The sequence below is a fragment of the Cygnus atratus genome, chromosome 2 (genome assembly GCF_013377495.2).
Source record: "Cygnus atratus isolate AKBS03 ecotype Queensland, Australia chromosome 2, CAtr_DNAZoo_HiC_assembly, whole genome shotgun sequence".
Classification (NCBI taxonomy): domain Eukaryota; kingdom Metazoa; phylum Chordata; class Aves; order Anseriformes; family Anatidae; genus Cygnus; species Cygnus atratus.
The window spans coordinates 21,710,802-21,735,785 of NC_066363.1; the positions used below are offsets into that span (position 1 = coordinate 21,710,802).

At 44.4% G+C, this 24,984-nt stretch overlaps 1 protein-coding gene across 1 annotated transcript; it reads right to left on the minus strand.

The window, feature by feature from the left end:
- Positions 1 to 16,487: 16,487 nt before the first annotated feature.
- VIM (vimentin) lies at positions 16,488 to 24,722 on the minus strand. The gene is made up of 9 exons (XM_035545375.2): positions 24,026 to 24,722; positions 23,874 to 23,934; positions 19,852 to 19,947; positions 19,548 to 19,709; positions 18,974 to 19,099; positions 18,028 to 18,248; positions 17,895 to 17,938; positions 17,403 to 17,488; positions 16,488 to 16,853 (listed from the first exon to the last, which is right to left on the minus strand). The coding sequence occupies exons 1-9, from the start codon at positions 24,568 to 24,570 to the stop codon at positions 16,812 to 16,814; spliced, it is 1,383 nt and encodes a 460-aa protein (XP_035401268.1). The 5' UTR covers positions 24,571 to 24,722; the 3' UTR covers positions 16,488 to 16,811.
- Positions 24,723 to 24,984: the final 262 nt, after the last annotated feature.

Here is a 24,984-nt window from a genome sequence, read left to right on the forward strand (position 1 = left end):
TCGTTCTTAGACCGTTGTGAAATTGAAGTGTAGTAGCTGAAATTTCTGCCTGTTTTATATGCACATTTTATATAGTAGCTTCAGATGTGTTCTTTATGTTAATATTCTTAATGTTCTTTTCTTCAGGTATTGAATTAAAACTATGTTAAAATATTCATTTTATTTTATTCTACCAGAGTAAGCTGCAGGGAAAGTTACATAATGCCACCTAAAATAACAGTGATACATCCCAAAGTCATTTTTGAGGGTATCTGACTGATTTCTAGAAGGGAATTTTTGGGACAGCTGCTTCTTGGATTTGCCTTTCTAAGGCAGAGCTAAGAGGCCACCTCTGCTGCTGGTTTAGGTCAAGAAATACAAGTAAGGAAATAGGTGAATGGAGAGGTTCTGCTTGGGACTTTTGCTAAGGGATGCCAAATGCATGTTTTCTTCTTTTCAGAGACTGTTCCTTGTGTTAAGACGTAATTTCACAAAGTTTCCCCAATAGCTCGTGCCCAGAGGTTTCACGGTCTCTCCAAAGGTGCATTGTGCTCACTTCTGGCCCAGTGCTCTCAATGCAGTTGTCCAAGCAGAGCTTTCCCGTCCCTGGAGCTGGTGTAGTTGTGTTCCACGAGCGCCAAACTCCGCGTGAAGCTGCTCTGCAGCTGCTCTTTCCGAAAAGGTTCCCTCAAATTCTCTCAATGCTGAACTTATTTATGTTTTCAGATGTGAACTCGATGTTGTCTGTCCGCACATGAGTAGCACGTGTGCAGCCTACGATAGATGTGTCTGCACAGGATTTAGGAGGAGGCAGGGAAAGCCCCTCAAATGTGTGTGTGCTTTTACTACAGAAAACCAAGATGAAGTTGTATTGTTGAGTCATCTGTTAGCTGATCCAATTTATACTTTGTTTTCATGTTTTAAGTGCCTAATGATTTTTTGTCGAGGAGGCAATGGTTTCTCTGTTACAATGCATACTTAGAATTCTGCACTTGTTACCTGTTCTGTAATAGAACATTTTTTTTTGCAGTTTCTGTTTGGAAATAAAGACTTATTAGCCATAATTGTGATTTATTTTCTTGTTTAATTCCTGAGCCTTAGCAATTAAAAAGACATCTTCTGAGGCACAGCAGTGTAGACAATGCATTAGTCTGATTTCTCCACAGCAGTGTTAGCCACTGTCAGTACAAATATGAACAGTTCATTAAAAATGAACAGGGAAGAAAGCAAGCTGTGCTTGAAAACAGGTATGGGCTGTGCATTGGTGCCTCTATAAAGATATATACCTTAAATAATTCTTTCATGTCATTTCAATCTTTTCCTTTCCTGTATGGCAACACAGTTACCCATCTGCTGTTGTTAATTCTATTGACTTGAAATAATTTTATTTTTTATTTCAGCAAATGAAGAAAACTCAAACAAGAAAAAGAAGCAAACAAGAAACAAAACATGTTGCATTTTTTCTCTAAAAAGTAGCTATACATTTTGAAAAATATCTCTAAAAAGAACCAAGCAATTTGAAACATGATTAACTGAAAACGTTAAAACCAATCATGTGAAAGTTTTTCATAGACAATACTGACCATGAGTACATGTCTAGTAGACACATACCTGGTGGACCTCAAGCACACAGGACATAGGACGCACACACAGATACTTGTAGTAAGTGCGCTTCAAACAGATGAATTTCAGAGAAAGAATTTCCTCTCATTGCATTTACTTCTCCCTTTAGGGCAAAAGAAGGCCATCTAGCTTCTGTGCTGTTTGCTGTGACTTCTCCAAATAGAAGCTGGCTGTCTCATCAAATCAGGGCAAATGTGTAAGTGCAGCTGTTTTGTGACGTGGAGTATTATCCTTTAGGGCCCTCTAGGGACTGAACTGCAATTGCTAATTTGTATTGAAGCCAGAAGAGAGGATGAGAACTGAAAGGTTTCGTTGGACCTCACAGACCATGAAGTGGCTTCTGCCCAACGATGAAGATCTGGGCGGTTGTCACCTCTCCCCTTCCCATAGAGTGTCAGTCTTTCAGAAACAAAGGGTTTCTTTTGTTTGCTATGCTAACAGCTGGAATTGCATATGTGTGTGGTATAGATGCAAATGTGTCCTCATAAACTGAGCTGTTGCTGAAGCAGAAGTGCAACTTCTGCTGTGGAAGGAAAGTGTCTTAAAATGAGTGTAGCCATCTCAAACATTTAGCTGATGAGCAGCTAATTGGTGAAAGAGCAGCACTGTCTGGTGATCAGGATTGCTTGTCCAGGTACAGAATAAGTGAGCAGTGCCCCAAACAAAGTATTGCCTCTTCCTCAACCCCTGCTTAGAAGGGAGCAGTCTGGAAAAGGCTGGCTGGGGAAGGTGAGGGTGGGAGGGATGTGGCTGTGCGTTGGAGTTTCCTTGTCAAACAGCTGTAGTGCCTCTGGATCATGGCAAGCAGAAACCATCCTCCTATGGAGAGAACCTCTCACATGAAGATGGCTCTTCTGATATGGGAAACACGTGGTCACTGGTGGTAGAAGGACTTAAGAAGGAATTTTTCTCCAAGCAGCAAGACTGGCCAAGACCAGGTTAGGTTTTTCTCCTCTCTCAAAATACTGCTAGGCAAAAAGTGTCATGTAAAGATGTTGCAACGTAAAGGCACTTATGTTCGTTGGGGTGGTTGAGGAGAGGAGAATGGCTAAATCTAGCCACAAGATGAAAGTCATGGCAGTGGGCTAGCGGACCCGGGATCATGGCCACACCACAGCCAGCAGCTGCAAAGTATGCATATGGCTGAGGAAGACCATCAGCATTTTAAAAAGAGAGGGGAGATCACCTCCTCCTGAAGGATCCTAGTATTCCCTTGTTTTGGTATCTGAATGTGCCTGGGTTTTGAGGTACATACAAGTTTTAGCTTCCTTCTTCCATCCTGTACGAAGTATCGGTGCCTCACTCTGTGGCCAGAGCCAGCTAATAGTGAATAGGAGTGGTGGGGTCCCACCGCCTGTGCGGACCTATAGAAGGAACCATCTGGTTAATGGAGAGGCCGTAATGAAAGCATTAGCTCTTAAGTATATAAATGCGGATGAAACTCTTTTATCATATAAGTGAAAAAGGAGAGAGACCAACAAGGACTGCATTTAAGTTGTTGCCTCTTTTCTGCAGCACAGGGAATCAAAGCTGAATTAGTTCAGAAGCTCACATCCCGCCACTGTCATTGGAGGAGGAAATGCTGGATGTGCTGGGAAAAAAAGATAAAAGTATTAGAAATGGAAAAACTTTCATCTTCTAAATTACTTTATTAGGCATTTTGAGAGACTTTAAGGGCAAAAATAATTTGGCTGAATTCTAAAAGCAGTGCTGCTTGTGTAAATCCAAACCTGCAGGGGCATTAGTTCTTTTTGTTTAGCTTTTTATCTACTTTATAAGAAAGAAAATTGCTCTTATACTATGTATGAGCTTTAGCAGAGTAAAAACACTCAGTAATGGTCTGTCAACTCGAGCTGCCTCTCTGTAACTGATACTTCACCATGAACGCTATACATCATGCAAAAGCTTGCTGTGAGCCCAGAGGTGAACCCAGGGGTGGGCTGCAGCCCGGTGCTTTCTGTGCTTTCTCGTTGCGTGGGCCCAGCTTCTGCCTCAGGGCTCTTACCTGCTCCTGCCAAGCCTGGTCAGCAGCTGGGTGCCTAAGACTCCTTCCTAAGACTCCTTCTGCTTTCCAGAAAAGCAGAAATTGCAAATCTGAATCACCTGTAGGCAAGGAAGGAATTGGGCTGGATGACATGCTGCCTTAGTAAATGTCCTAAAAGTGGATTGTGGTATAAAAGAGGACCAAAGGAGTCTTATCCTAGCTGGGTTTTAAATGAGCCAGTTCTAGTCTTCAAAAATACGGAGTTGTTACATTCTCAGGAATGGTTTCAAAGCTAGTTGCAGAAAAGACAAAAATATTCTCTGAGGCATTGGAATAGCAGTACAAGAGATGAGATTTAATATCCTCTGGATATGCTCGTGCGCAACACAATGTGGAGAAATGTGACAAAGGAAGGATGAAGGGTGTGTGATTATTAAGTGACACAGGCAATGACCTAAAATGAGAGATTATGCTACTCTGATATTAAATATGCTGTTCTTCAAATGCTAGTGTAGAATTACTTCATTTGAAAGAGCCAAACATGCTGAAGTCCTGGGTGGTGAGAGGGGGAGGTGGATCTGGCAGCCGTGACACGGGGCTGCTGGCTGCCTTTGGGCACCTCACCTGCTCAGTAAAGCTGAGTGAGGCAGTAGAAGCAAATAGGCTGAGGTTAATCTCACCAACTCAAGTGTCCAATTCAAAGTAGGCTGACTTGTCTGCTAAGCTCTATGGTCCATAATGACTGGATGCTACTTCATAGACAGAGTATACACTTGATATACGAATTTCTACATCAGAAACACCTCACTTACCAGACGAGTCCCATCATTCCTGTCCTACCCTTTTCCTGTCTACACTGAATGTTTTTTAACAGTCTCTTAATTACAGAGCCCTGAACTCTCTTGGCCCTGTTCACTGTGCTATAATGTGGATAATAATTTCTGGGATGAAATCTCTTTTTCTGGATATATTTAACATCTTTCATAAGAGTCTGAAATAGAAACTCTAAGAACATTAACTTAGAGCACTTATCAAGTTCATCTTACTTGCAGTCCATTAAAGTGAAGTGACAATTGAGGTGTGACGTGAAGTAATTATACTGATTGTGTTGTATGTGCTCTGCAGGAGCTGAGTGATTTGCTGAGGATATTAATTTCAAAAGCCAGACAGCAAGAGATCAGCTGACATGAAAGATCACTGCAAAGTGACCTCAGACCAGGGGAAAGGAAAAAGAGGAGAGGAGAATGAGTCCCAGAGTGGGAGTGCGGTGCCTATAGTCTAGCAGCAGATGCATTTTGACACCAAACGTGGTCTTCGTGTGACTATGGTCAAACTCTGTGGAGAGAAGTGGAGCATAATTCCTCTGGTTTATTTTAGATGTCTACATTAGGGTGTGATAAATTATGCCCTAGACTCCACGATTTGTAAAGCTTGGGCATATTTTCTGCAGTTAGGTGCTCTCAGGGCCCACAGCGTTGGTGAAGTGCAGGTACAAGCCCAGACTGAGCTACCATCTGCCTTATCTGTACAAAGTCATGGGCTTATCTATGGCCCAGTCATTACACCTGTGGCATCAGACTTCATGACCATGGAAACAGTAGCTAAGTAGCAGACTGTATAACATTACTTAAAGATAGCATACACTGAGATCAAGTTGATAAGGATTCTCTGAAAGATGTACCTTTTTCGATAACAAACACAGTGAACTTAATTTCCTTGATCTTTAAAACAATTTTCACAGTCATGAGAAGTTAATAAGAATGTAAAAGCTCTTTATGAAATGTTCATTGTTGAAATCAGTGTTGGATTTGTGCAGTTAAACTGTTGAGCAGCCCTCAATAGATATATTAAAAGTAGTTTAATCCCATTGTATGTTGGCTTTAGCTTAGTTCAGCAATCTAGCAGTGCAAGTAAAACTGCTTTTACTTAGGGATTGTCACAGCTTCACTTGAATAAATTCAGTAGCAAGACATAAACTATGTCTGAGGGGCTTTGTGAGCCATGGGCTAGACCTTCCCAAGAGAACCAAAACCAGAGGTAGGCAGGAGACTGTTCTCAGTGTAATTAATTAATGAAGAGGGTGTCATGAAGCTTGATTGGGCAGCATATTCCTTGAATCTGGTTATCTATGCTCAGAGAAAGAGGTGAGCTGCAACAAAACCATGATTCTGTGCTCACAAGGAACTCCATCCTCTATCCACTCCACATAGCTTCGTCTATCATTTGCCAGAAAAAGTGACAAACTTGTTTGACTGAAGCATTATGGTGATTTGGCCAAGAAACAACATTTTGACACATCCAAACCAAAAGAAAATAAAAGTTTGTAATCACCATGACCATCATGGTTACTGGCTCAGACTCTACTAGGCAAAACAAAGGCAGTTCCTGACCTGGAGGCCCTCAGCTCATGGTCTCAGAGCTTGTGCTCAAGGATCTCTGGCCGCCTGTATTTTTGGCTGCTAAGGCTCAGGCTGTACTGAAGAGGAGACTGAACAATGGAGTTTGCCCTCAGAAAGGCTAGAAGTTGGGGTTCACCTAGCCTTCATCAGCAGTCACTGATGGAAAACAGTAGTCACTACTGGAAACAGGCTCTCTGACCCATTCACCATGGTGCCGACATGCCTCCACTGACAACAGAAAGCCAACTTGAACAAGAGGTTTAACTTTTTGACAGATAAAGCAGACAAAAGGATCACCTTGTGCGTGGATTAAGGTTGTATCCTTACATGACACTATTAACTGCATCGATACTCCAGCCTCTGCAACATAGGCACCCCCCACAGGCCTTTTGCGATACTGAGAAGGGATGCTAGTCAATTTGTAGCCATCAAACCTTTTCTCTCTTTCCTTCCCACACACCCCCATGGAAATGAGGCATGCCTTTGCAGTTCAGAGGGAAGGGTGCCTCTGTAGGCATCTTTAATTTTTAATCTCTATGTAGTGATATTAGTAAGCAGTCTCTTGATTTCTCTATGGCCAAGCATTTAGTCCTGTGAGAGTATTTAGTCCTCTTCAAAATGAGAAAAGTGATGCTTGGTCCTCTCCCAGTAGTGTCACTGGGGTATATACACCACATCTTGAGATCTATTTATGTTCTGTATGATGGAGACTATGTATGAACTGCAGATAGACAGCTTTCCCTCTCTCTTAAAACTGCAGTTTTTCTCTTGCTGCTGTTTCACAGCTTGATCTATGTTTGGTTGGACCATGACATAAAGCACAGCTGAACAGTTTGGATGTATAGTGCCGTTCTTATGAAACTTGAATTAAAAAGAGAGAAAACAAATCAAAAAGAACAAGGAGAGGATTAACTTTTTTGATCAGCCTTTCCCCTGCACTTTCTTACTATTTAATTTAAACCAGAGCTGTTTCTTTCCTCCTATAGTAATCATCCATCTCCAAGAAGTGAAAATACACTTGCAAAACTAATAAATGAGAATCTATTTGCAAAGATATTTATTTATGCGGCTGGCACTTCAGGGTGTTTAGAGGGTAATCTCAAACTGTGAGCACTGCACTCTGTAAATTTAGAAGCAATTTTTCTAAATGTCAAGTATTTATTACATGAAAAAAACATTTGGAGTGTGGAGCAGGTCCCTGGTGATATATGGTGCATTTGGGGAAGGTCTTCTTGGATGAACAGAAATAATATTTGAGAGTTGAAAAGCAAATCCTCTATTTGAAATTGCTTTGTGTACATGGAAAGGAAATTGAACAAAGGTAGAAGGCCAGCCAAGTATTTTGCTTTGTCTCATGCATAAGCTTAAGATAAAATAGTGGTTTTCCAAGCCTCTTATATCCAAGCCTATACCAATCTGTCTTATCTAGGTCCTGTAGAACCTCTTCCTCCTCTGATCAGATTGCTGCTGTCTCCTTCTCACCCCCTCAACAGCTACAGGGAGCTCAGTTCAGACTGCAGGCAAATAAACCCTGCAGAATTTATTCATGTAGGCTTTTACCCACATTAATGTCAACATATCTCAAAGTTCAAAGTGCATCTCTCCAACTGGAGGCTGATGATGTGGGATATCAGGTGGAGGTGTTACTCACCTCCCTTTGAAGAATAAATTCATGTCTCAGCCTTCAATATCCTGCAAGAGCAAAATATCTAATATACATGGTTCTTTGTGCTCAGTCAAGGAATTAAAGTCAGATGCTTTCTACCAGTAGATCTGTAAATGTGTTTCTTCCAGTTTTATGCCTCTTTTTGTCTCCAGATGTAGCCTTATGTTCTCAACTTACACTGCATTTAGTGCATATTCTGAAGCTACCATATTACTGTTGACTACTGTTCTTTCTGCAGAAGTCTGTGATGTTTTTGGAGGAGCTAAGGAGAGCCTTGCAGTTCCTGGGCAAAGGGTTGCAGACTGAGTTACAGACATGATGCCTCAGTGCTCTACCGAACACAAGGCACTTCACTCCCACTGTGCAGAAGGGCCACAGCACGTGGAGCTGAGATCATAGAATTGTAGAACCATGGAATCATAGAATCATAAATGGTTTGTGTTGGAAGGGACCTTAAAGATCATCTAATTCCATCCCCCTGCCAAGGGCTGGGACATCTCCCACTACACCAGGTTGCTCAAAGCCCCATCCAGCCTGGCCTTGAGCACCTCCAGGCATGGGGCATCCACAGCTTCTCTGGGCAACCTGTTCCCATGCCTCACCACCCTCAGAGTGAGGAATTTCATCCTATTATCTAATGTAAACCTACCCTTTTTTAGTTTAAAGCCATTCCCCCTTGTCCCATCACTACACTCTCTGACAAAGAGTCCCTCCCCAGCTTCCCTGCAGGCCCCCTGTAGGTACTGGCAGGCTGCTGTAAGGTCTCCCCAGAGCCTTATCTTCTCCTGGCTGAACAACCCCAGCTCCCTCAGCCTGTCTTCATACGAGAGGTGCTCCAGCCCTTTGATCATCCCCGTGGAGGACGTGACAGGCTATGCTCCAAACTCACCATCTCCACACGGTCCACCTCAATGGTGCCTCCAAAGCGAGGCAACCTGTTGTAGAGAGCCACCTGTGAGGGGACCACAAATTAGCTCTCCATACAGTGTATGGAGAGCCTATAACTACAGTCAGCAGAGATATCACTGCTCAGTCTTTGAGGGGGTTGTCAAACACAGAGGCTTACCTATGGACTGGAGCTAGTATGACGCAGTCACTGGTGGCATCAGGATACCCATCTGCATTACAGCCAGTGCTGCTCTCCTGGCATTGGAGGTACCAACGAGTGAAGGCATAAACAAGGATCTGTTTCAGGGTCTGCACTCAAGTGAAGCCAGAGCTCCCACATTCCCCTTGGTGAGCTGAGTGCCAGGGGGCCTGGGGAGGTGGGATGGCTTCTGGCAGCTGAGGCCCTGCCATGCTGGCCCCAGAGGGGCGTGCAGTGCCCCAGCATCCCTTCAATAACAGTACAAGACAAGGTTTGTTGATAGAGGCCCTGTGCTTTAGTAGTCCAATCTAATAAATTTTGGGGAAAGGACTAACAAGCTTTCATATGAAAGCCCTTTTTTCATGTTTGAAGTAGATGCCATGAAGTTCAAAGCAATTGCTGAATGTTCAGTTAGATACATAGGAGCTGCAGTACATGAAGGAAAAGGTGGCTAGATACTGAGGAATTAAAGGAGAGAAATGTTAAGAACATATCTCACAAAGGAAAGAGAGAGATGGGTAATTTATACCCTGTGTGGAAAGTGAAGAGGTTAGTGGTGAAAAGGATATAGCAGTTGCATGTACTGAAATTTAATATCCAGCCAGGAAGGAAAAAGGCCCTGGAAGTCCACTTCAATCAAGCTGAGCTTCAAAAGGGAGCATTCCTCAAATGTAGACACCAAAAAAAAAAAAAAAAAAAAAAAAAGATGATTGAAAATTGAAAAGCTACAAAGACACTTTTTGAGATACCTTATTAAACACTGAAAGCTGCCTACTATCTTGCTGAAAACCCTCTTAAAACAAATAAGCAAGCAAACAAACAAACACACACACACAAAAACGCAGCTCAATTAAAAAAGCGAGTGAGGGGAACTACTAAAATTTGACAGGAGCCATCTTCAAATGAGCAAACCAAAAAATTCTGTCAAATGAGAAGTAAATCTCCAGTGAGCTGGATCAAATACCAGCTCAAGAGGTAAATTGCTAATAAAAAAGCACTTTCATACACATCCAAAACATAATGCCTATCAGAAATTCAGTGCAACTTCAAGTGAGACAGTGAAGAGTCAGAAGGACTACTCAGTGAAGATAAGCCATAGGAAAAATATGGCATGACTACAGTTCATTAAGAATAAGGTCAGGGAACCCCATGTGACAGATGAAGGACAATCTCAAACTGAAGAGGTTTTGGAACAAATCAATGCATTGACAGGTAAGAAAAATACGGAATGGCAACCACTAAATAGGTCTGAAGTGCCTCGACGTGAAAGTGCTAATTGCTAGTTGCAATGCATCCAGAGTCAGAGGAATCGTCAGTGGCCAGTAAAATTTCAGACCCTAAAAAAGTCTCCAGGACAATGCTGAAATCTAGAGAGCAATAAATTTAACATTTTCACCTTGCAAATTCAGAAGAAATTATAAAAGCAGCTATACTGGGTAGGATTCCACACGCATTTTTTCCTGAGGAAGTCATGCCTCATGAATCTGGTGGAAATGTCTATAGGATTTTACAAGCTTTGTGGGTAAGGGTGAGGCAGATGGAAGATTTTGTCAGAAGCTTTTGAAAAATGATCACTGCAGATTGCTAAGGAATTGAGAGGGAATATTCTCCCTATTTTAAGTTAGAAAGTAGGAAACGACAGAAATAACAGACAGCCTTTGCTATGGAAGGAAGTTGTCATTGCACTCCCGCAAGCATTTGTACATTGGACTTTGCAATTCAATATTTTCCTCAGTGACCTAGCAAAGAATGAACAGCAAGTTGGCAAAGTTTTCAGCTGGTACAAAATTAAGAGCAGTCAGTGTTAATGCCAAGCACAAAGTTGCAGAAGGATATCACAGTCCTGGCTGACTGGGTGATCAAACAGTGAATGAAAATTTAATGTCAAAGACTGCAAAGAATGGGGAAAAAATAACTCTGTGAAGCTAGAGTTCTGAATTAGCTGTTAGTCCTTAGGAAACAGATCTTCGAGTCAGTGTGGATAACTTTCTGAAAATGTCAGCCCAGTACTGAGCAATGATCAAAACTCCAAATGAGATATTTTTACTTACCTTGAAAGCAACTGAGCATAAAGCAGGAGTTCCCATTATGTCACTCTGTTGCTCCAATGCACGTGTCTTGAAGATTACTTGTTGTCTTGGTCACCTTGTTTTAAATAGGTTATAGCAGAACTAAAATACAAAGAAAGAGGAGGATTATTAGGGTTCCTAGATGAGGGCTCCTAGATGAGAAGACACTTAGATGTTAGAAACACGCAGGAGCTACTAGAGAAGTCTGTCAAATGAGGGGTGGCATGCAGGGACTAAACACAGAGTGAATATTTACTAGGTTTCCTAACACATGAACTTCTGGAATTAAAAAAAAAAAAAAAATGGTCAGACAGTGGGGATAAAATCATCCAAAGAAGATGTTTTTCCTTAGTACGCTGTCAAATAATGAAATACAGGATGATAGACGCCAAAAATATTAAAGGATTCGAAATAGATGAGGCAAGTTCATCAATGGTCTGGATGAAGGCACTGGCTCAAAAACTTCCTGAATTTGTTTTCAGGAAAATGAAGAATATTCCAGGGATTGGGACCCTGTTTCTTGTGCCCTTTTCTTCAGTAAATACTATAACAGAAAAGGTGGATAGTTGGTCTGACCAGTTATGGCTGTTCATAAGTTACTTTAGAGCTCTGGCCTTTACTTGCACTCCCATCTGCCAGGTCACCACTGTATATGGATCCTTTTCATGACCAGTCAGTGTAATTCAATGATTACTATTGTGTACTCCATGCTACAAGAGAGAGATTTACAGCTGGAGCAAGTCCAGCCAAGGGCCACGAAGACGGGGAAGGTCTTGAAGCACCTGACATACAAGAAGAGGACAAGTTCAGCCTGGAGAGAAGAAAGCTCATGGGGAAAGCGTTGTGAGGGGACACATCTGGGACAGCTGACCAAATGGGACAAAGGAATATTCCATTCTGTATGTCATCATGCCCGGCAATAAAATTTGAGATAAAGAGAGAAGAAGAAGAAGGGGTTTTGGCTTCCAATATGGCCATTGCACAGAGACTGAATGGGCATCGACCTGCCTGCGGGGGGTGCTGTATGATTTTCTTTGCTTTGATTTCTCCCCCTACTTCACCTATTAAACCGTCTTTATCTCAACCCATAATTTTTCTTACTTTTTTTTTCCCTATTTTCTTCCCCTGTCCCAGAGAGCGAGGGAGAAAGCAGTGGGTGCTTCGCTGCTGACTTCGGACACTTTCCCACAGTTCTACATCCTGAAAGTGATTTCATTTTGTGTCTGCCAAATCTGAGACATCTTCGGAATCACCTCTCTCCCATTAGTGCACAGTACACTGCGTAAGGGATCCATCAGACAGTAGAAATGCCTGGACAGGCTGCCTTCCCCTTGCAGTTTGTGTAATCCACCACAGGGAGACAGCTGCAATACGTCTCTGAAAAAGAAATGGGCAGAAAATGTCAGGCTGAGGAGTTCATATGGAAACTATTACACACTCTTGTGCAGAGATTTGGCTGTTATGGACTTGTCTTTTTGTGAAGCAGTGAGTTTGGTTGCTGCAGACCGAAGCCCAAAAGCAATTTTCACTTGTGGGCTCTTCACAGAGTAGCCAAGGCCCAAGGAGTGGCCTTGGGCTGGGTCGTGAGGGGACAGCTCGCTAGAGCATTGCTTCCCTTAGTGCCACTGAAGGGAAATGTGGAATGAGCAATGTGATGTGCTATAAAGAGAGAAGGGCCCCACGGGTAAGGGAGAGCTATGTCGTGTTGTAGAACTGGATTTTGTTCCCCCTTGTGCTACAGCTTTACTGTTGGAGGCAGGCAATTTCACCTGAACCATGCTTTTCACTGGTATCCCCTGAATGGATGATCTTCCATTTGTGAACTTGAGCTGAGATCCAGACTGTGAAAGTACCCAGACCTGAAACCAGTAAGTGTTTTAAAAGTATACAGTGCTAACTGACCTCACACCAGATCCCTGGGCTTAGCTTACACTTCTGAGCTTGCCGGCTCTTCTTCACGGTCCCATACGTGAAATGGGTTGACAGTGACCCACCTCGCAGGGCTGTTGTGAGCACTCACTTCTGTCTGGTATGTGCACTGAATGGGACAAGGTCCATGAATTTGCAGCTGAAATTTGTAGCGCTCTGCATGAGCACAAAGAGACCAAATGAAGATTGAAAATGTAATTTTATTTTTGGCACTTCCTAGTTCTGCATGCATGACTGCACTCAAGCAAATGTCTGCTAAAGCAGTTCATTATATGCAAATGACTTCAAAAATTTCAATAATACCCAGGCTTTCATTCCCCTCCCTAGTAAAGGGATTTGCAATTAAAATTTATGATATTTACCTGTCATCAGTGAGATTCTCTATCCAGACGCTCAGCTGCTCATCTTCTCTAAACATGGGCATTCACATCCCCCGGGCACCTCCCTTTCCACCCACTGGCATAAGCAAACCAGGCTGTGCAAGCCCTGGCCAGGAGCAGAAGCCTCCCCGTGCCAGGTGTGCCCCAGCAGGACGTGATGTCCACATGGCACAGGTCCTGGGTGACAGCCATCAACAGCCCTACGGCAGGGACGTCAGCTTTCTTGGTGCTCCGCAGGTGCCTAAGGGCAATTGAGTATAAGGGATATGTTTTAATTCTCTCATGGGAGAACATACCTGTCCCAAAGTGTCCCATAACCCACACCGGGCGCCTTTTGCATGTGGGATTTTACAACTGCAAATAGGGTTTTGAGCAAGAGCCCTGTAAGTGCTCAAATCACAGGCAGAATTGAACACCCTGCCTGGTGTGGAGACCCCCATTCAGGAGCTTTCATACCAGGTGAGGTTCAGCAGGCTCCAATAAATAGCTTTTTGAAGATCTCTGTTCCTTCTGGCCACATAAAGCAAAATAAACTAAATATGAGGACTCTCAAGATTATCAAGATTTTCTGGAGGATTACTATTATTTACTCCGAGTACAGCTCACACATTTGGAGGCAGGCACCGTGCAAGGTTTCACAATGCAACAGAAGCGACAGGCAAAATAGGTTCTGCCTGGGTTAACTGGAAAGGACACTGAGTGTCAGGAAGTCTTGTTAGAGGTCAACATTTACCCAAAAAAACGATGTTGCCTTTAGCAGTAACTTCTGTTACTTGTCATACAGTGACCTGGCGACTTTCACTTGCAACAACCTCTCAGCGAGGGAGGAAAATCAGCCCTTCAGTGCTGCTGCTCAGCTCACGGGAGCCGCTTCATGATGCTTGTTAGAGAGTAGGACAAGTGCACAGCCTCCAGTGGTGGCGAGCCAGCCCGCACTGCTGTCAGCTGAGGTTATTAGGATGTGAAATACAGGTCTGAGGTTAGCTGCTGGCTCAGCACTAAGGCGCTTATATGCGAGCACAAGCCTGGCATGCCCAGATCAACCAAAAGTTTACACAGCCATCATCAGCGCTCCTTTCTGCCGTGAGAATGCCCTTACACTTGCGCACAGTACAGGCTTTGAAATAGTTTCCCGCAGTCTTCCTATCCCCTTGGCAACTAGGTTTTATTTTTATTTATTTTTCTATTTATTCCCAGGATTGAAAGCTCTACCACATATTTCTCTGTGCTACGAGTAACCCTGAGCACAAAAGAGCCAGGAATAACTCCTTTGCTTCCCTGTCAGGGCTCGATACAGTCACTTCTTTTATCTAGGTGGTGAGGAAATCAAAGGCAACAGAAAGCAATGAGCCGGGTAGCTGGCGGCAGGGGGAGAAGCCACGTGTGAGACCACCACAATCCAGGCAACCTCCAGCAACAAGCACGTGTTTCAGAACCCGCTCTGTGTTGCAGGTCCCTGCCCAGTGCCACCAGTAGTCCCCACTGTCCCCCCTGTGCCAGCTCTTCCTGCCCATGTGCTGCTGGATGCCACTGTTCATTGCTCCCTCAGTGCTGGAGCAGAAGTGGGGACTTTTCTCTGCCCAAAGTTGTCATAGACAGGAGGTAAGCGCCGTGCTGCACTCTTATCCTTACAGGTTGTAGGCACCTGTGTCTAGTAAGTGTTCAACATCAGCTATTGCACATCCTCAGTGCTGCTACTGTCACAGAATGCATCTCACATGAGAGCTCATTTGTGCTTTTTTATTGTTCTGGATGCTCGTATATAGCAGAAAACCTGGTGTCTGTAAGCTCCGTGGCATAAGGAGGCTGGGTTCACTCACTTTTTAATGAGAACATACCATTCACCGCACTGTTCTGCTCACAGCAAGCAGGGGCTGAGGCACGGCTCCAGGCATTCTCCTGAGAGTCACCTCCGACACTTCTGCATGGAAGAGTCACCGGAATGAACACAGGACCAGCTGCCCTCTGGTGAGCACCCGAGGCACCAAGGCAGTCAGCCGCATACCCCAGCCTACTGGATTTTGTACTTTTTGCTGAGCATCAGCACAAGCGCAGCAGAATAGGGAAAACTACTTGGCCTGCCATCATCGTCTGGAGGCAGAATTCCTCTGGAACACTTACTAGAGAGAAGCAGGGTGGGACAGCACCACCACACCGCTCTTTGAAAATTAGGCACTGTTCTGCTGTGAAGAACAGCTTCAGCACTTCTCTCTGGGCAATTCAAAGTTATAAACTCCAATCATACCCAGGCACCTACCCCTAGACTGCAGGATACCTGCATCCCCAGGCCGCACGGCATTTCAGCATGCCCCAGTCACTGGCTACCTTCTTCTTTAGCAGCTTGGTTACTGCACACCCAAGCGGGTGCTGCAGGCAAGGGCATGAAGAAAGTGGACTCCTACTGCCCTCTCACACCAGCCACTGCACTGTATTTGTTTGGACACACACTGAAACAAATGGAAGGACTGAAAAAAAAAGCTTCTATGTGTGTGTGCAGGGTGGATTGATAATATTTAATGCAGATCAGTTCGTGTTGTACAGACACTTTCACAAGTACTCAAACTACCACCAACACCTTGAACTAGCAATTAATGCTATTAATACTTACTGATCCAACTCCAATTGCCATTTACTCATCCCATGAAAATTAGATCTGACTGGAAGTTTACATGCAGCAAGCTTTACAGGGAGAGCAATGCAGAACAGAGAAGTTAGTTTTGTAGCCTGGTCTGATTCTGCTGCCATGGGGCTCATACTCAGCAGAAAAGACTGAGCATTATGGCTCTTAGTTTTAAAAGGGGTTTAAATGCAGGCATCAAGTGGCAGCTAGGAAAGTTTTTCCTATGCTTTTCCCTTAAATACCACTGCAAGCCACCACCACTCCAGCTGAAGACTTCATTTGAGCTTCTGCAATACTGACAAGCCTTTGGGAACTAATCTTTCCTGGAAAATGAAGTCAATGCATCAAGTCAGCTGTTAAGTTTGCAAAGGTGCTGTCTCAGATAAGGACTCGCATGAACAACATGTCACAGTTATTAGAACTAGGCCCTATAAAACTAGTTAGAAGTGCTTTGAACATTCTTAGCTCCTATTAACTAGGTAAATAGTATATGAAAGCAAGGTTTTATTAGCTTGAAGTATCATTTTATTCAACTGATAAGAAATATCATAATACATTATGCATCTGCCAGTTGTAGTCCATTTTAGTTGGTTCCAAAACCTAAGCAGTAAATGGGAAGACAGTTGATCTAGTTAATCTGAAAAAACAACATTTCACACAACCAGTACTGGAGCTGTCAACCGTATAGTAATTCCAGCATTAAGTTATGGCTTTGCAGAAAGTCATGAAGTTAAATTAGAACACATCAAGAGCCATTTTCCAAAGATTTATTGAAGTAGCGACAGGTTGCTCATACTGTGCTGGAAAAAGCAGTTTTATTGAATTCAGATACTTAAAAACAGTATTGCAGCACAAGATATTGCTATTTGTAAACTAGACTCCATTGTAAACTCTAATCCTTCAGGGAGAGTCAGTTTGCAAGATCTAAGACCTATTTCCTAGCATAATAATCTTGCGCTCATGGAAAAACTGCAGAAAGGCACTTGAAAGCTGTTTCTTCCTTTAAGACATGGACTTTTTAAAACCTTGCTGGTAAGAATTTCTCCTGCACTAAGTTTGCATCTTCACTTCAGCTTTACTCCAAGTCATCATGGTGCTGGGAAGTTTCATTAATAACCTGTTGAAAAGGAGAGAGACTTGTGTTAAGTATCAAGTATAGTTAAGTTTAACTTGTGTTAAGTTTAAGCATCAAGACAGTTGAAGAGTTAGAATTGGAACTAGTAGCACAGAAGTGAACCAACAGATATTAACCACCAGTTACAAATGAGAAGTGCTAGTTGGCTAATGGGGTGAAGAAATCATTTGAACTTTGACTTGGTCTGAAAGCAGTGTCTTGCCTCTAGTTAGTATTTCTGGTTTAGTGCCACTTTTCCTCTGGTGGTGAGAGAAGCCTCTGAGAATTGCTAATTCATCTGAGCTTAAAATCCTCTCTAAAACAGGAAGCTGACAGCTACTCAAGTTTTTATTCTCAGATGAATTTTGTGATCTGTTCATGAAAATCCATTTGCTACATCTGCATGTAAAACCATGCAGCTTGGACTGCCCCAGATGCTGTTCTCTGCAGTGCTTAATACCATATACAGGCTGCACTGACCAGCAGCCCAGGTTACAGCATTGTACAAAGCAACCAGCTGTGCTAGGAATAAAGCCAGAAGTTACTACCAACCTGTCCATCTCTAGTTTCCACGGTCTTAATTAGAAGTGTCCTCTTTGAGTGAGTGTCAACCATTGGCTGAGACTCAATGTTGGTTTCTGCAGAAGAAAAATAGATTACCAATAGTTTAGATGAAATGCCTCCTCAAAGAAATGAGGAATAACAGCTTAGGATGTACTTTCAGAATCCCAGTTTAGTACAGTGGGAAGTCTTCTGCTCTTTGAATGAAAAACTAATCTTCCCTATTCTCTTCTTATTCCTCCTAAAGAATCTCAGCAGAGATCTAGAGCAATCAGTTGCTATGTACTGATACTTATAACACCTGCATCCACGAACAAAGTACCTCCTCCCATCCAAGGGGAAGTGCAAACATTGTAGTTGTATATGTAATAATATTCATACACGACTGCATTTATACGAGTTGAAACACTAGAGTTGAGGGAACTATCCAGAACCTGTGCTAAAGGAAAGGCTGCCAGCAATGAACGAAGTGAAGCAGCTTACCTCTCAGGTTCAAAGAAGCAAAGGTTGGAATAGGCATGTTAATCCTGAAGAAAAAAATGAATCAAGTCAGACACAGGTACAGAGTATCTTCTAGCAATTACTGTTTAGAGAAGTGTCTGCATGGGATTTTTACCTGCTCTCTTCTCCCTCCAGCAGTTTTCTGTAGGTGGCAATCTCAATATCAAGAGCCATCTTTACATTCAGCAGGTCCTGGTACTCACGAAGATGGCGAGCCATTTCTTCCTTCATGTTCTGAATCTCATCCTGCAGACGGCCAATAGTGTCTTGGTAGTTAGCAGCTTCAAGAGCAAAATTCTCCTCCATTTCACGCATCTGGCGCTCCAGGGATTCGTTCTGGAAGAGAACAACAAGATAAGGCACTGCTGCAGTTCATCCACTCCTCCCCATCCTCAAGGCCTGGAAGATTTCAAGAAAAAAAAAAAAGGGCAGCTGAATTACATTAGTGTCCTTTCTGAAAATGCCCAGGCATGTCCTAAATGTATCTCCTTATTCTCCCCTTGAAAAGTCAGGGTGTTATTCTACTGCTTGATCAGAGGTGCGCCACATTTATTTCTACCAGGTAGCAAAGCAAACCTTTACAGTAAGTCTAACACTTGCACTACAAGTCAGCATGCAGACAGTACTCAGCGAGGGGATTTACAGGTGTAGTTAAATCTATTTCAAGCCAGCCTTTCAGGCAGTCAGCTTCCAGCAACAGCAAGATCTGCACCTCCTCCCTGCTACTGCCTCAGGCTTTTTGTATTGCTTCAGCTGTACCTGACAGACAAGTGATAAACACTCTCAGGAAGCATTATACAAACAGTGAATATTATGGCAAGAGTATGAACTCATTTTGTATTGTTTACACCTGAAGACAGACTAGTTCAGTGTATCAATCCGACTACTGCACTGTAGCCCACGCAGGGGAATGGAACCCACAGCATCTTTTTCAGGAAGTACTGGTGTGCTGCTGTCTTGTTTGGGAGCTCAGCTGCAGTCACATCTATCCATTGAGCTACAGCGCAGTGCTCAAAGCTGCAGTGGGAAGAACATCCCAACAACTGCTGTATTCTACTTACGCTTCCTTTAAGGGCATCAACTTCGCAGGTGAGAGACTGAATCTGTCTGCGGTATTCATTAGCTTCTTGTTTGGCTTGACGCAGGGCATCGTTGTTCCTGTTAGCAGCTTCAGAGAGATCTGCAAACTGTGGAAATCCCCAGTTTGGTTAGCAAAATACTTCAACAGAAGTGGTTTAACAGACTATTTCTGGACACAGAATTTGGAGGCAGCTGAATCTATTTCAAGCCCTAACACCTGAAACACTTAAACATTAACATTGCACATAAAACATCTTATTATTCCTATAGGATTATGTCTCCCATCTTTTCATCATCTTTTCACCCACTCATTATTTCTTTCTCCAGTATATCATCAACAGCTGCCCTCAGCCACCAGAATAGAAATACAAGCCCTTTAGTTTAATGCTGTATTTATGGCAAACATTGATTTTTCCAGCTCTTCACAGACCGGGAGTTTAAAGACTACCCTGTTCCATAGCTGTGCTAGTGTCCAAAACAAACAGCGAAGCTGTTAGCTAAAGTTAATTTGAGTGCCTGCTGGATCTGAACAATCCAGCAACAGATTTTACTTACTTTGGACTTGTACCACTCTTCAGCTTCCTGAAGATTCTTAGCAGCAACGCTTTCGTACTGTTGGCGAACATCACGCAGGGCAGCAGTAAGATCAGGCTTGGAAACATCCATATCAATCTGGATGTGCTGTTCCTGGAGTTGGGCCTGCAGTTCTCGGATTTCCTTAGAGAGAAGCAGACACTCAGTTAATATCTAATAACATACACAACATATACAGGTTAGGACTCCGGGCCAGAACCAGCAAAGCGTTTACTCGCTCACCTGACCAACAGCACACAATCACAGACCTCATTTTTCAACTTACCTCATCATGAAGCTTCTTCAAGAAGACAATCTCTTCTTGCAGGGACTCAACTTTGCGCTCAAGATCAAGGCGTGCCAGAGAGGCATTGTCAACATCCTGATGAGAGAGAGAAGGCCGATTAGCAATCTCACAGAACTGTTGTGTCATGGAATCTTCTATGGCAAGTTCAGTAGCACACAGATCTTCCTACATCCAAGTTTCTTGGCAAGACAACATGAAATCAAGACCTCAAAACCCATCAAAAACCTCCATCTTTTTGCCAACTCCTACCCCAGCTTCAGAGACAATTATATGCACCTTTATCACAACTTTGGTAGCTACACAGTATATGAAGATGTCACCTTTGCTATGGTATTGCTAACCACAACCAAGAGCGCACAGATCACGGTGGATGTAAACCCTGCTCAAAGATATAGCACATACCTACCTTACAAGCAAGTGCTAAGCTCTTTTAGCTTGACACCACTGAAAACAACAAGTTAGTCTTTCAATTTTTAGGCTTCCACCTTTCCAGTGGGGCTTAAAAGCGTAACCCATGCGCCCACATGCCTAGCAGGGAGCTTAACTTCTTGTTCATCTCCTATGGACTCCTCAGTGACCAACCGTAGAGCCCCTTGGGTCCACAGACCACAGCTTGAAAATACTGTTAAAGCCAGAAAGATATATATAGGAACTGCCGGCCAGTACTACCACAAGTAGTTCACCAGATCTCCCCTGAGAAAAAGAAGGTATGAGTACAAACACAAACTGAGTTAGTCATCGTTGCCTACACCCTCAAGTTAGCTGGCAAAGACTCCACCTTTTGCTGGACGGAGATAGTCTTAATCAACGGCAAAAATTCATTTAAGGCACAACAGAAGATAGGTCATAAATGTTACGTGGGAGCAGCTTGAATTCGTTCAAAACATAACTGAAGCCTAACCACTGATTGGTAACTTCTTACATTTTTAACACCCAAGTAAAACAATCCATTTCTAAAGGGGAAGACTGATCCTTTCATACTGGCTGCATGCTTGCGCTCCTATGGTATTAGCCTAAGTCTCAGGTTTTCACAGCCTGCTTTAAAGCCTTTCTGGATTTGTCCAGAGCATAAGCATTCTTAATCAGCAGTGCTCACTGTTATGGCACCTTTGAAAATGGAACTGTTTTCTTTAGGCTACTAGAAAGCCATTCCTTGTATTATTGCTATTCAGGGATTAAGTTCTTGCACCAGAAGAGTTCTCTGGTGTTCTTTCCCAGCAGAACGCCCCTTGATGTGTTATGAGGCAACTTCCCTACCAACTCCAGTTGTACACCCACAGTTCATCTTGGCTCTGTTTTCCAGCCCAGAGAAAGAAGTCCTTAATTCATTTGTTCTCCTCCCAAAAAACTTGGGGATCATTCTGGAAGGAAGCTACATGACTACGACGTAATATTTTTACATGATTAGACAGACTTTTAAAGACTTTCCAGAGGATCTTAAAGATCTGAATACTGAAGACTGATTTTTTCCAGGACCTGAAAAATTACAGAATTTTTAGCAGCTTATAATAGCAAGCATCTTAAGTTGAAGACTCATTCAATATGCGATGTATTTTACTACATTCATTTTCAGTAAGTTAGATGCACTTCTGCACTCCCTATTTCCTAGATGGATAGAGAGCCATGTAAATGAATAAGCTATTTATAGCCTGAGCGAGGTTTAAGTCGTGCATACAAGTAATCGAACTCTGCATTGATTTTATCCTAAGAGATTCTTTAATGCCAGCCACATCGGAGGGTTGAATGTGCTTGCTGATTTCAGAAAAAGCTCTCATTAGCCAGGAGCTGACCCATTAGTCTTGCCATAGGGTCAGGTTCTTTTCCTTGCTGCTGGGGTAGTTGACAAAGCTGCAGTGACTTTCTCACTAATTACAACACCTCTTTTGTTCTGAAGTCACTGAACCTCCAGGTTTATTTTATGTAGAACACCCTGCAGCATATGTGAAAACTCACTTGTATTTTCTTCAGGAAATTTAAATTTTAATTCAATACCTCTCAGTTAAACAGTCTCAAGTATGCAGCTTTTGGACATGCGAGTTAAAGTTCAAATAGTTGTTCACTTTCTTTTAAAATACTGAGTGTACAACTGTTCCATTAAGGTAAGTTTGATGATACATCAGAACAGCAAAGCATCTCCTGAAGCATTCCAAATCTAAGCATATAGACCCTTCGAGTGCCAGAACATAATGGTTTAATAATCAACACTTTTTCCCCCCCCCCAAATGGAAAGCACAAGAGGATGTTTCAGCTTCAGCATTATATGAACTGCATTTCACATGTTGGAACCACTTACACTGAAACATACTTAGTCTTCAAAAACTTCATGATAAACCTGTTTTGTGGCAAGTAAAAGTCAGGTATTACTCTGGTTCAAGTCATACTCTCTAGTATGTATTATTTATATCATGAGTGGATTAGTGAGTGCTTCAACAGACTGATCTGTAGTTCTTACACATAAGCTACACCTTAGAAGTTGGTACAGTTCAAGCTGCACTGCTGCCACAGACCAGCTGGAGGCTGAGCTTCTGAATGAGCCCTCACTGCAGCACAGAGAAGTGGATAATGAATGTGGGATATGCACAAAGCCAAGTTTGCTTAAAAGCCTGGAGCCTTCACAAAGCTTAATCGGTTTGAGATAGAGGTAGATGTGCCTTGAATTGCACCAAATAAGTATGCAAGATTAAGTTAGCCTTAAGTCAAAGAGTCTTTTGACTGAATTAATCTGAATAGATTAGATTCTCTAGAACAAAAAAGAGAAATGGTTTTGCACTGAACTTCACACTACTTTAAATTGGCTTAGCACTAGTAATTCAGCAACTGTAGTTAAGGCAGTGTCTTAAATTGTTTCAAACTTCAGAGCCCAGAATGGTGGCAGGCACTGAATTCCCAGGCCAAATGAGAGTAGTGTGGAAATTGAGACACCTATCTCATTAAGACACCTGGTCTCAGACTACAGTTATAGTGTAGTCAAAAGCTTTGCTCAGGGAAATATTGAAAATCAGATGGTGACTTCCTGAATGGTGATATCTACCAATGCCTACAAAGAGCTCTGAGACTGAACAGCTCTGAGACTAAGTCAGTCAGTTCCAGCTAGGAGGAGTGCTAGCAATGCAGCGGTTTTAGGGAAGATATCTTGTTTTGAGAAGGCACATTCCTAAATATCTTCTAGTCCAAACAAGGCTTAATCCAAGCCAAAAGCTGTTTTTGCGCAAATCAAAGCCTGAGCTCAGAACTTTTAGAACACTACACAGCTGGTTCTGGCCGCCACTTGGGTTTTAGTTCATCTGGCCAACATTGTAGCTTCCTTACAGAGACTAAACTCCAGTGCAGCTTGTTTCTTACATTAACGCCTTGGTTTACATGGGATGAAACACCACATTCCTAACAGACATCAGAAGAATACAGACTTGACTGCTGTGAACTTACCCCAGGAACGAATTGCCTGTTTCCGATCAGCAGACGCCACCGATACGAGGGGCTAAATTTGAAACAGTTCTCTGGTAGGGCACTGAGCGATGCGATTCACCAAAAGGGAGCTCTACCTTGTACAAAACCTCAGCCCCACACACGTCACTTTTCCCTCGAAATGTGCCCACAACATTACACACTCGGTAAGAATACAGCCCCCTGCGCCCTCCCCTCCGACACAAAGGGGTCTATTATCCCAATCTGCTGCCGCCACACTCGCCGTAATGCCTCTATCTGCATTCCTCGGTGAATCCCATAGAAACCATTAATACCCTTCAGCCAAGCGAGCAGATGGCTGCTCCCTTTCGCTTTTATTGGCTCGGAAAGCGATTCCACATCGGAGCGCTTTTGTAACACCGGCCAGACTCGGATCAAGCCAGACAATGGCCTCCCCCCTCCCTTTTGGGGTCCCCTAAAGCCAACGGGGCGGCTCCGCGTGAGAACGGCGGCGGCTCCTTTGTGTGGGGCCGCGGCCCCCCGGCCCCCCCCCGGCCTCTCCCCGCCTCCCACAGCCCGGGGCTCCCCGCACCGACCTGCCTGAAGGACTGCAGGGTGTTCTCCGCCTCCTCCCGCTGCAGCATCTCCTCCTGCAACCTGCAAGCGGCGAGACACGGTGAGGGGCTGCCCGGCGGGCCCGGCCCTGCCCTCCCCACCCCTCCCGTGTCCCCCCTCAGGCCCCACTCACTTCTCCCTCAGCCTCATGATGTCGTCGGCCAGGTTGTCCCGCTCCACCTCCACCCGCGCCTTGTCGTTGGTGAGCTGGTCCACCTGCCGGCGCAGCTCCCGCATCTCCTCCTCGTACAGGTCGCCCAGGCGGGACGTGCCCTTGCCCTTGAGCTGCTCCAGCTCGGCCAGCAGGATCTTGTTCTGCTGCTCCAAGAAGCGCACCTTGTCGATGTAGTTGGCGAAGCGGTCGTTGAGCTCCTGCAGCTCCACCTTCTCGTTGGTGCGGTTCGCCTTGAACTCCGTGTTGATGGCGTCGGCCAGCGTGAAGTCCACGGCGTCGTGGAGCCGCATGGGCGGCATGCTGCTCCGCAGCCGCACCGAGGTGGCCTTGGTGGCGTACATGCCGCCGAGCGAGGCGGACACGAAGCGGGCGCTGCTGGGTCGCAGCGAGCTGCCCAGCGAGTACCGGGTGCTGCTGCTCGTCACGTAGCGGCTCGACGTGCCGGGCCGGCTGCCCCCGCCGAACATGCGGCGGTACGAGGAGTTCTTGCTGCTGATGCTCATGGTGGTAGCGGTGGCGGCGGCGGAGAAGAAGAAGCGGGCTTTGTAATCCGGCGGGGAGCTGAGGCGAGGCGAGGCTCTGAGGAGAAGGGCGGCGGCCCCCGCCCGGGCCCCATCTTTTGAGGCGGCACCGGGCCCGCCCCGAGCCGCCCGCCGCCAATGGCCGCGCCCGGCCCGCGGGGAGGGGACGGCCCGGCCCGGGGGGGGGGGACGGGGCGGGGGGCTCCTGGCTGCACAAAGCGGGGCGAGGGGCGGCACCCGGGGGCCGTGGGGCTGCCGAGGGGGGGCTGTGGCTGCCTCGACCCCCCACGCCCCCTCTGGAGCCAGCGCAGTGATTTGGAGGGCGGGTAGGGAAAGCCCGGAGCCCGCGCTGGGGCTGTACACGTAGCGCTGAGTCTTTCCGAGAAACCGTTTTTT